Source organism: Leucopleurus acutus (assembly GCF_964270905.1).
Source record: "Leucopleurus acutus genome assembly, chromosome: 3".
In the NCBI taxonomy this organism is placed as follows: Eukaryota; Metazoa; Chordata; class Mammalia; order Artiodactyla; family Delphinidae; genus Leucopleurus; species Leucopleurus acutus.
Genome location: NC_139145.1, coordinates 120,895,659 through 120,907,944, shown reverse-complemented (window position 1 = coordinate 120,907,944; position 12,286 = coordinate 120,895,659). Strand labels below are relative to the sequence as shown.

The following is a 12,286-nucleotide window of genomic DNA, read 5'->3' as shown; positions in this document are numbered from 1 at the left end:
TCAATGTCTCCTTCCAAAGTCACACATTTCAATAAAGTTTAATTAGATAGATAGATTTAATGTTGGGTTCCACTGTTGGGTTCTAGTGCTCTTATTATAAATTTTTTCCACTAAAAATCTCTACCAAAAAAGAGATTCTCCTGTTACTTTATGGTTTCATCTGCGTAAGTAACATCCAGTGACTCCTTTTTTCCCATGGTTGTTATATTTTTAGATAAATCATAACTATATGTGAAATTTCAATTATATTCACCATATTAACTGCTTAATCAACTACGATTATAACCAAAAACAACTGAAATTACCTTATACCTGATTATTACCATTATAATTCATATTTACCATCATCTTTAAGGTGCTTCCAATCTGTCCCTTTTGTTGCTTTCTTACACATTTTATCCATTTGTGTCAATCTTAGTGCCTGGTCATTTTTCCTCATTAATTGTTGCTCAAATGCAATTCTGAATGCATCTGCCATTATGTAGGCTTCTTCTTTACTCTTCTGCATAAGTTCCAACTGGTTTTGAAAGAAAGTTTGAGAGGTGTTAGAGGCAAAACCAGAACAATTCTTTCCTGAATGCTGAGTCAGATTAGCAAATGCAGTAGGAGTTTTCTGCCTGCCCTTGATCTATTGCATCCGCTTAATCTAATTACTACATGCCATTCTCTTCTGCAGTAGCTGCCCACTCTGAACTAGATTACCAGGAGTTTCTCTTGTGCCTGTCAGTTCCCTGGTAATCCTACTCTTAGACCTCATTACCCTAGACGGGCCTCGTGTATGTCCTGCCCAACGAGGAAGAAGGGAGGATGCCAACGGCTGCATTTCAGTTCTGCCTTGGGCCATGCCAGAAAATACCACTGAAAACAATTATGAATACCATCTTTCAGATACCTCCCACAGCTGACTCTGATCTTTGTAATCTTATGCTTTTCCTGATGAATTGCTAATGCTTAGCTGTTTGCTTTCATATATACTCTGAAGACTAAATTCCAAACCTTCAATAAAAACGTTTTAAAAATTACAGTCCATACTGTATTTGTTGTGAAAGCCTAATTATAATGGCAGCTATCATTTGATTAAATGCCAGGCATGGCCCGGTGCTAAACATTATATGTCTACCGTGTTTATTTTTGACAACCACCCTCCAAACTAGTTATTAGCCTCCATTTAACATACGCGTCCAAAGCCACAAAGCTGGAAAATGATGGAGCTGAGATTCAAACCTAGGTCTGGCTGGCACAAAGGTTCCTTCAACTGTACCTTGCAGCTTTTCTAATAAGCTTCATGTTTATCTCTCAGCTAATCGGTGTTGCACATCCTGGTGATTTTAAGCATGTGTGCCTTTTCCTCTAATATCTAGTAATTTTAGGGCCATGTATAGACAAAAGAAATATGAACTTAGGAAATATTAACTAAAACACAGGCAAACAACTTTTCATGGCTGCAATATCGTGCCAAGTAATGTAAATAAAATCCAGTTTATATGTTAATGTTATCATTTAAAACTAAGAATAAGTTCCACAGCCAAAGACTACCAAATTAAGCTAATTATTACATATACTTCCATTTATTCTACTTTGTGTTAATGGAGAAGCAAAACCAAAGCTTTTACTGTTTTGATAACACAATACCTCCTGTTTGACCTGAAGGAGCATTTTCCGAGTAGATGCTGCCAGTCTGGCACAGGTACAGGGGCTCCCTCTGGGACCGTGACAAAGGCAGGCTCCCAGGACTGCAAGCTTTAAATCCAAAAGAATTATCCGTTACTAAGTGTCACGTTGTTCAGCCGTACACAAACACGGGGCGCACACACAAACCCATGCACATTTCATTCAAGCGTCTAATTCAAAGAAACTGCAAAGGAAAACAAAAATAGGAAGCTGAGACCATGATTTCAGGACCCAAGGGGAAATTTACAAATGAGGAGAGACTGTTATTACTTGGAACAAAAATACACAGGAATTCTGCATTCCTTCTGCTCACGCTCCAAAACCTTTCACTTGGTACCAGTTTCCTGTACTTCTGAGTTCTTGGCAGGAACTTGACCTAACGAAGTAAATCTAAACATCCACAGTATGGATTTCCTGTGATTGGGTTTGGCCTTGCTACCCAGCATTCATTACTGTCAGGTCCTGCCAGGAGAGATGCATGCTCAGAAATGATGAGTGAATTCTAAGGAAAACAATCATCCTGCCACTCCTAAAAAAATGTTCTATGATCATGTAATAAATTCTTAATATATCTCTTGGCTCATCCACTGTTCTGGAATTGCATATAGCCCTGATCCTTCAAAACCTGTCTTTGGATCACAATGAAGAAACTAATCCATGTGGGTCACTCCTGGTTGACCACTGTAGCCAGAAGAAAAGTAAGAACTGTTGTACTTTTTTTTTTTTTTTGCAGTACGCGGGCCTCTCACTGTTGTGGCCTCTCCCGTTGTGGAGCACAGGCTCCGGACGCACAGGCTCAGCAGCCATGGCTCACGGGCCCAGCCGCTCCACGGCAATGTGGGATTTTCCCGGACCGGGGCACGAACCCGCGTCCCCTGCATCGGCAGGCGGACTCTCAACCACTGCGCCACCAGGGAAGCCCTGTTGTACTTTTTTTTAAAAACCCATTTTGGCAACTAACCACAAGTTGCTTTCCCAAAATATTCCAACAGCTTCCAATTTAATGGAGGCGGTCTATGTAACATACTGTGCCATATCTTTTAAAGTTTCATGTGGAACATACTACAAAATTATTGTCTAAGCTTCCTGCTGCTATAAATTTCACATGGACTGGCTTAAAACAGAATCTTATTTTAGAGACTGTTTAGAGAGGAAGATTCCACGGTCTCTCTTAGTGTAAAGGCTATTTCAGAAAATTCCTTCTTGCATTAATGTTAACTGTGAAGTACACAGTGAGCTTTCAGTTGACTCAAGTGTACAAATGGCGGCTATGTGGCAGATTGGTATCTTCCCTTTTCAACTTCCCGCTCCTGATAATTGTCCCTGCGAAAGTTGCCAAAAGCAACTTAAGACCTGGGTAGGGCCAATATAAAAATGCAAGGTTTCTGCAAGGACCTCTGCATCCTAATTCTATGTCCTTAGCTCAGTGCTCCTTCATCAACTGGCTCAGGGCCCATGTTCTTGCCTGCCATAAAGTTACTTAGAGCTTACTCAAGATTATAATAAAGCACGCTTTTTCTGAACTTTCTCTCCGCTCAGTTTCTTTTATTTTTCTTTTTTTTTGCTATTACACTAGTTTTCCACCCACGCAGTAGAGCATGGTGATCAAAAGCACAGACTCAAAACTCTACCTGGGTGTAAATCCCAGCTCCACCACTTAGTAGCTTTCTGACTTTGGGCAAATCACTTAAACCTTCTGTGCCAAAATTACCTCATTTGTAAAACAGGGATTTAATTGTACTCACCTTATTTGGTAGTTGTGAGAATTAAATGTGTTAATCTATGTGAATCACTTAGAACAGTGTCTGGCACTTACTAAGGACTATATATTTGCTATTATTAGTACTAGTTGCTTTATTTGAAATTCTATAATAAGTGAATGGCTACCCCTTCTCACTCCACTGGTACACTTATTTCTCATGAGTCCCCAGAACATTTGTAAGACATTTCACACCTCAGCAAGCAATTAGCAATGCATCAGCAGATCTTTGTCCTGGACCTGGTTCAACCCCAGAGTGACTGCATCACTTTGGGAAAGTAACCAAAACTATCTGAGCCTGAGTTTCCTCCTCTGTAAAATGGGGATAATACCTGCTTTGCAGCCCTCAAAAGACCATTACGAAGATCAGATTAAAAAATGTGTGGCAAAGTACTCTGATGCTGTAAGCCTCTACCCAGGGAAGATACTACTAACATACTTTCTGCTAAAGCTGTAGAAAAAGGAAATAAAAGGGACAGGAAGTGGCTAGCACATCCCCTAATGTCCAAGAATGCTGTGCCTGAAAGGTATGGTACCAGCACGGCTGAAGAGTGGACCTGGGCCTCTCTCACCCTCGGTCTCAAATTGCTAAGTATGGTTCTATCCTAGAAGTGGAGCTGATGGCGACAGCAGAAAGAAAATGGAAGTGGAAAATTTCCCTCCTACTAAACTTTCATACCTGCTTACCTACCTCAAGACCTGAAACCTCTGTAAAGCCACTTGTGTCCTGGCATGTGTTTTCCTGAGCCATCTTCTGCTGTTTGATATCAAGCATGGCGAGGGCCTCCAAATACTGTTGATTCAAAACTAGGAAGGGCCATGTAAGAAAGTGTTAGGAGGTCTAACCCCAGCCTCACCTAATCCAGTTAAACCAACACCACATACTTCTTCTAAGCAAGGGATATACAACTACCCACAAAATCTGTCTCCAACCAGAAAATTTGATAGAATAGTGGGTATCAAGAGAGTTAAAACTAGATAAAATGTTAATTTTAATGTGGAAATAATTTTGCAACCGAAGTCTGGTCTTTATTTGCTCAAAGAAACTTTGTAGGATTTTCAAAAGGAGAACATACAAAGGCTAATTATCCACACTGTGAGACGATCAGATGATGAAATCTCATATATTGTATTAAAGTCAACTCTACCAGCTCTCCAAACTCTATCAGACTTTTCTTTTAGTTAGTTTTCACAAGAGGCTCTCAACGCAAATATTTAGAACAAGAGGGGTCCTGCTACTTACTGGAAAGCAGAATAACAGTAACTTTCCCTCTCTTCTTATAGGGTGGAAGGATAGGGAGGAAGGGACAGGAGTAGTGGTTATGAGCAACTTCTGTCCTGGCACCAACCTAACATGGGGGAAATCACTATCTGCTCAAATCACTGGTGTGGAGAAGCATATCTGTGTGTGCAGTTCTCACCCAGGGGATTGCCACAGTTCACTTACTACACTATGTAAAGTGCCGCTCTCGGGCCCATGACCTGACTGAGCACTCATTTTATGCCTTTCAAGCCACCACTTCAAAAGAGTTTCTGCTGGGAATTCCCTGGCGGTCCAGTGGTTAGGGCTCCGGGCTCTCACTGCCAGGGGCCCAGGTTTGATCCCTGGTCAGGGAACTAAGATCCCACATGCCACATGGTGTGGCCAAAAAAAAGATTTCTAAAAAGTTGGTACCACATTAATACTCTTTCATTAACTTTTGTCATATAGTGACTCATTATATAAAAGATATGCTCTGTGTGTGTGTGTATATACACATACATCTATATAATTTCAAGTCCTTAATGAGTCAAATAATATTTTGAAAAATATTTGTATTTGTGACAAAGTCACAGAAGACACTTTTATGAGAAAAAATTATGAATAACTATACAATTTTATACTTTTCCTACTAGATTCCCAATAAACATACACCTACTCAGGTTCCTCAAACATCAGGTACTCTACCATTTTGTTTACACTGAGTATAAAAACTAAAGGATAAAGGGAGAATCAGGAGAAATTGCTTAATGGGTATAAGGTTTTATTTTGTAGTCATGGAAATGTTTTAGAACTAGATGTTTATAAGCGTTATGAATTGTTCACTTTTAAATGGTTTAAGTTAGGTGAATTTCACCTCAAATTTTTTTTTAATTCGAAAACCTAACTGATCAAACCCACAGCCAACATCGTTCTCAATGGTGAAAAACTGAAACCATTTCCTCTAAGATCAGGAACAAGACAAGGTTGACCACTCTCACCACTATCATTCAACATAGTTTTGGAAGTTTTAGCCACAGCAATCAGAGAAGAAAAAGAAATAAAAGGAATCCAAGTCAGAAAAGTAAAACTGTCACTGTTTGCAGATGACATGATACTATACATAGAGAATCCTAAAGGTGCTACCAGAAAACTACTAGAGCTAATCAATGAATTGGTAGAGTAGCAGGATACAAAAGTAATGCACAGAAATCTCTTGCATTCCTATACACTAATGATGAAAAATCTGAAAGAGAAATTAAGGAATAACTCCCATTTACCACTGCAACAAAAAGAATAAAATACCCAGGAATAAACCTACCTAAGGAGACAAAAGACGTGTATGCAGAAAACTATAAGACACTGATGAAAGAAATTAAAGATGATACAAACAGATGCAGAGATATACCATGTTCTTGGATTGGAAGAATCAACACTGTGAAAATGACTATACTACCCAAAGCACTCTACAGATTCAATGCAGTCCCTAACAAACTAACAATGGCATTTTTCACAGAACTAGAACAAAAAATTGCAGAATTTGTATGGAAACACAAAAGACCCCAAATAGCCAAAGCAATCTTGAGAAACAAAAACAGAGCTGGGGGAATGAGGCTCCCTGACTTCAGACTATACTACAAAGCTATAGTAATCAAGACAGTATGGTATTAGCACAAAAACAGAAATATAGATCAATGGAACAAGAGAGAAAGCCCAGAGATAAACCCATGCACCTATGGTCACCTTATCTTTGATAAGGAGGCAAGAGTATACAATGGAGAAAAGACAGCCTCTTCAATAAGTGGTGCTGGGAAAACTGGACAAGTACATGTAAAAGGATGAAATTAGAACACTTCCTAAAACCATACACAAAAATAAACTCAAAATGGATTAAAGACCTAAATGTAAGGCCAGACACTATAAAACTCTTAGAGGAAAACAGGCAGAACACTCTGACATAAATCACAGCAAGATCCTTTTTGACCCACCTCCTAGAAAAATGGAAATAAAAATAAACAAATGGGGGCTTCCCTGGTGGTGCAGTGGTTGAGAGTCCGCCTGCCGATGCAGGGGACACGGGTTCGCGCCCCGGTCCGGGAAGGTCCCACATACCGCAGAGCGGCTGGGCCCGTGAGCCATGGCCGCTGAGCCTGCGTGTCCGGAGCCTGTGCTCTGCAACGGGAGAGGCCACAACAGTGAGAGGCCCACGTACCACAAAAACAAAAACAAAATAAACAAATGGGACCTAACGAAACTTAAAAGCTTTTGCACAGCAAAGGAAACCACAAAGAAGACAAAAAGGCAACCCTCAGAATGGGAGAAAATATGTAAAAACAAAGCAACTGACAAAGGATTAATCTCCAAAAAAATATACAAGCAGCTCATGCAGCTCAATATCAAAAAAACAAACAACCTGGACTTCCCTGGTAACCCAGTGGTTAAGAATCCGCCTGCCAATGCAGAGGACACGGGTTTGATCCCTGGGCCGGGAAGACCCACGTGCCATGGAGCAACTAAGCCCGTGCACCACAACTACTGAGCCTGTGCTCTAGAGCCCATGAGCCACAACTACTGAAGCCCAGGCGCCTAGAGCCCGTGCTCCGCAACAGGAGAAGCCACTGCAAGTGAGAAGCCCGCGCACTGCAACGAAGACGCAACGCAGCCAAATTAATTAATTAATTAATTAATTAAATTAAAAAAAAAAGAATCCAAAAATGGGCAGAAGACCTAGATAGACGTTTCTCCAAAGAAGATATACAGATTGCCAACAAACACATGAAAGGATGCTCAACATCACTAATCATTAGAGAAATGCAAATCAAAACTACAATGAGGTATCACCTCACACCAGTCAGAATGGCCATCATCAAAACATCTACAAACAATAAATGCTGAAGAGGGTGTAGAGAAAAGGGAACCGTTTTGCACTGTTGGTGAGAATGTAAATTGATACAGCCACTATGGAGAACGTATGGAGGTTCCTTAAAAAACTAAAAGTAGAACTACCAGATGACCCAGCAATCCCACTACTGGGCATATACCCTGAGAAAACCATAATTCAAAAAGAGTCATGTACCACATGACTTTGCAGTACCACATTGCAGCTCTATTTACAACAGCCAGGACATGGAAGCAACCTAAGTGTCCATCGACAGTTGAATGGATAAAGATATGGCACATATATACAATGGAATATTACTCAGCCATAAAAAGAAATGAAACTGAGTTATTTGTAGTGAGGTGGATGGACCTAGGGTCTGTCATACAGAGTGAAGTAAGTCAGAAAGAGAAAAACATATACCGTATGCTAACACATATATATGGAATCTAAAAAAAAAAAAAAATAGTTCTGATGAACCTAGGGGCAGGACAGGACACAGACGTAAAGAAGGGACTAGAGGACACGGGGAGTAGGAATGGTAAGCTGGGACGAAGTAGAGAGTAACACTGACATATATACACTACCAAATGTAAAACAGATAGCTAGTGGGAAGCAGCTGCATAGCACAGGGAGATCAGCTCGGTGCTTTGCAACCACCTAGAGAGGTGGGATAAGGAGGGTGGGAGGGAGATGCAAGAGGGAGAGGATATGGGGATATATGTATACATATAGCTGATTCACTTTGTTATACAGCAGAAACGAACACAACATTGTAAAGCAATTATACTCCAATAAAGATGTTAAAAAAAAAACCTAACCGATGCATTTCTTCTCTTTTATCCTTAAAATATGTTACTTCAAAATATTAGCACTTTGTCTATTGATATTTTGTTCTTAACATAGGACATTCTATATAAAACTGATCTTTTAACATAGTATTTTTAAAGAATTATCAAAATACCACTCTACTTACTTGTATTTTCAGACTTGAGCATTTTAATTTCTTCTGTTTTCAGTTTCAAAGTTTCTTTGAGGACTGCATTTTCACAATTTAGCCTGGAAAAGAGTACCCTCCAAGTAACTAAAACATTAACACTTTGTAGGTGAATGAGAATATTTAATCCCATAATTAGAACACGAAAACTCTAATATAATTTTTCTTACATCAAAACAGTCTAGAATTTATATATGTAATAAAATAAAAATTTAAAGGAGTGTGGTTAGACTTTGAACTTACTCTTAACCCTTCTGTATACTTAGCTGAGAAAGTATGAGAACCAGAAATACCTCTAAGTCATCTATTTTGAACATTCATTCTCTTTACTAAAGTTTCAATCAAGTTAATAACCATTTGAACACCAACTACATGCTTAGGTCACCTTCCAAAATTGGCATAAAAAGATACATAGGGAGGTACAAACTTCCAGTTGTAAAATAAATAAGTCCTGGGGATGCAATGTACAGCATGAAGCCTGTAGCTAACAATTATTGTACAGTATTTGAAAGCTCCTAAGAGAGTAGACCTTAAAAGTTCTCAACATAAGAAAAAAACTGTAATGATGTACATCAATGAATATTAACTAGATTTATTGTGATGATCATTTTGCAACATATACAAATATCAAATCATTATATTGTACATCTGAAACTAATACACTGTTATATGTCAATCATACCTCAATTTAAGAAAAAGATACATAGGGAGCTTTATCTATTGAATGAAAATTGGAATTACTTACAAGAGTTCCTAAATTGCCCACCATCGGGACTTCCCTGGTGGTGCAGTGGTTAAGAATCCGCCTGCCAATGCAGGGGACATGGGTTCGAGCCCTGGTCTGGGAAGATCTCACATGCCGCAGAGCAACTAAGCCCACAAGCCATAGCTACTGAGTCCACGTGCCACAACTAGTGAGCCCACATGCCACAACTACTGAAGCCCGCACACCTAGAGTCCATGCTCCGCAACAAGAAAAGCCACTGCAGTGAGAAACCCATGCACCACAACGAATAGTCCCCACTCTCAGCAACTAGAGAAGGCCTGCACGCAGCAATGAAGACCCAACACAGCCAAAAATAAGTAAATAAATAAATAAATTTATAAAGGGGGAAAAAATAGGTGCTTTATTCCTCAAGGGCTATAGACATTGCTTGAGAAACTGATTTCAGGTTTTATTAATTTGTAGGTAATTCATGGAAAGGGAATGTCTTAGATTTACATTTCTTGTTTTTTAGATATAACTGACATATTAGTTCAGGTGTACAACACAATGACTCAACACCTGTACATATCACAAAATGTTCACCACAATACAGTCAACATGCGTCACATACATGGATACAGAATTTTTTTTTTCTTGTGATGTGAACCATATCTCACTTTTAATTAAGAAACTTTAACTTCGTGACCACCGTTTTAATGATACGAGGCCTGTCCCAAGCACAGCATGTAATATTCCCTAGGAATATCACGTCTTAATAGGTATTTTATTTAAAGTTATAAATTAGACCAGATGATCTGGTGACCGTTTTTAATTACAATTCAGGCTAAATTTAATTCAGGCTAAAAACAAAACTGTAAACAAATATGGAAGTCTAGTTAATGGGTTTGATTTTACAATGGTATGTATTAGCAATTCTAAAGTTACTTTCTGTATAGTCTATGATGGAACAAATAAGTAAACATACAGGGTAACTGGAGCCAGGTGTCTCCTTGTGGGACTTACAAATGCAGAGAGGGGCAAGGCTAAGATGAACCCTGTGGTGGTGGTCTGCAATTGGAGATATGAGTATAATCTCATTGATATGTGACAGATACATACATACATAAATGATAAAGAGACAGGTAGATAGATGATAAATCGATGACACAGAAAGACAGATAGATGTATATATATGTGTGTCTGCATCTGTGTATTTTCCAGCTCTGTCCTCTGAGAGGAACTTCACGCAGTGAATCCTCAGTAGTAATGAGCACACCTAGCACACTCGGATCTTGATTTCTAAACACCATTCCCCATTAAAAGGAACTGCTCCTCCTTGAAGAAATACCTAATATTGTAGGCATACTGGCCTAGAATATCTTGTACCAGGAAGCAAGAAAGTGCTCAAAGAAAAATAAACGTCAAAAAGTCACAGGAACACCTGTGCCTGATGGGGCTCCCACTGACCGAAGTTGGAAAATTTTAAGCATCAAAAGAAATTAGGGTAGTAATAGCTTTTAACCCACTGAATAATGCAAGAATCCTTGAATCCGTATTGGTATAAACAAACAAATGAGAAGGAAAAACTCTTTTTTACAGTAAAATGCCAACATACAAATGTAGAAGGAAGAAGGGAATTAGAAAATTACCATTTGGCAACGCTGTAGTAATAATTGCTTCAGGTAGAATATCAGTGGATACAAAAACGAGTGGGTGAAAAGTCTGCTGAGTCACAGTATAGTTACATAATTTTCAAGTATCTCTCCACAAGATGCTTATTAATTACAAGGGGAAAAACAGTGACTTAATAGTGGAGAATGAGGGCAGACGCCATACCTTAACCAAGTGATCAAGATTCACATCCTAGGAATAGGACAAATCAGCACCACATGCCTCCTGATGTGGTGGACTAAGAATACACTGCTTCAGTGGTAATATCGCCCAAAATGCACAACCCAATTCAAGCCAGAAGCATCAGATACCCTCATTGTAGGATATTCTATAAAATAATGGGCCTGTCCGCCTCAAAAAACTGTAAAGGTTATAAAAGATAAGCACTGAAGAACTGTTTCAGATTAAAGGAGACTAAAATTTAGACATGACAACCAAATGCAACATGTGGTTCTGGACTGGTCCTGAACAGGGGAAATTGTTTTTTCTCTTTTGCTCTAAGAACATTGTTAAGATAGTTGGTAATATAAAGAATAATATAACATTATTAAGATAGTTGGTAATATAGTTGGCACATTAAATAATAGTATTGGGTTAAGGTCTTGATTTTTATAACTAAATTATGTTATAAACGAGAACGTCCCTTTTTAAAAAAAAAACAAACTGAAGTATTTAGAGTAATGGGACCCTATATATGCACAATGGTTCAGAAAATATTACCTCTATATTTATGTATTTAACTACAAAGAGAGCGAAAGAAAGGAAAAAAGAATGATAAAGTAAATGTGATAAAGAGAAAATTTGGAGAATCTCGGTGAAAGATATATAGGAGTTGTTCTATTCTTACAACTGTTCTGTAAGTCTTCAATTATCTCAAATTAAGAGTTAAGAAGTAATAAATTTTAAACTTAGGTACTAAAGCCATCTATAACCCCAGATACCAAATCAATTTCTCAGTGATTAAATTATAGCATATTCATAAGGTCAAAGTTATTAAATAAATTCACACTAATACAAGAGTTGCTCAAAAGACTTTGAAAAAACAATGCAAGGCTAAAATAACTTGGGAAACATGGCTCTTAAACTGTATTTTAATATACAGTTTATACTAGTTTTTAAAGAAAGAAAATTAACAGTAACAGTAAAATATGGAACTGGTAAGTGGGTAAGCAATATGAATCTTATTTTATTTTATTTTTTTTTGGCTGTGCCACGTGGCTTGCAGTATCTTAGTTCCCCGACCAGGGATTGAACCCAGGCCATGGCAATGAAAGCACCAAGTCCTAACCACTGGACAACCAGGGAATTCCCTGAATTTTATACTTAGTGTGCTCAAAAAAGAAGAAAGCCTAAGCTACATTTGA

At 38.5% G+C, this 12,286-nt stretch overlaps 1 protein-coding gene across 2 annotated transcripts in view; it reads right to left on the bottom strand.

The window, feature by feature from the left end:
* Positions 1-12,286, bottom strand: part of CCDC125 (coiled-coil domain containing 125) — a 32,293-nt gene that overhangs the window by 6,005 nt on the left and 14,002 nt on the right. For both annotated transcript variants that reach the window (XM_082836907.1, XM_082836908.1), the window contains exons 7-10: positions 8,525-8,607; positions 4,122-4,237; positions 1,633-1,740; positions 343-517 (exon numbers count right to left, since the gene is read on the bottom strand). In XM_082836907.1, coding sequence (XP_082693033.1) covers positions 343-517; positions 1,633-1,740; positions 4,122-4,237; positions 8,525-8,607 — 482 coding nt within the window. The remainder of the gene's footprint in view (positions 1-342; positions 518-1,632; positions 1,741-4,121; positions 4,238-8,524; positions 8,608-12,286) is intronic.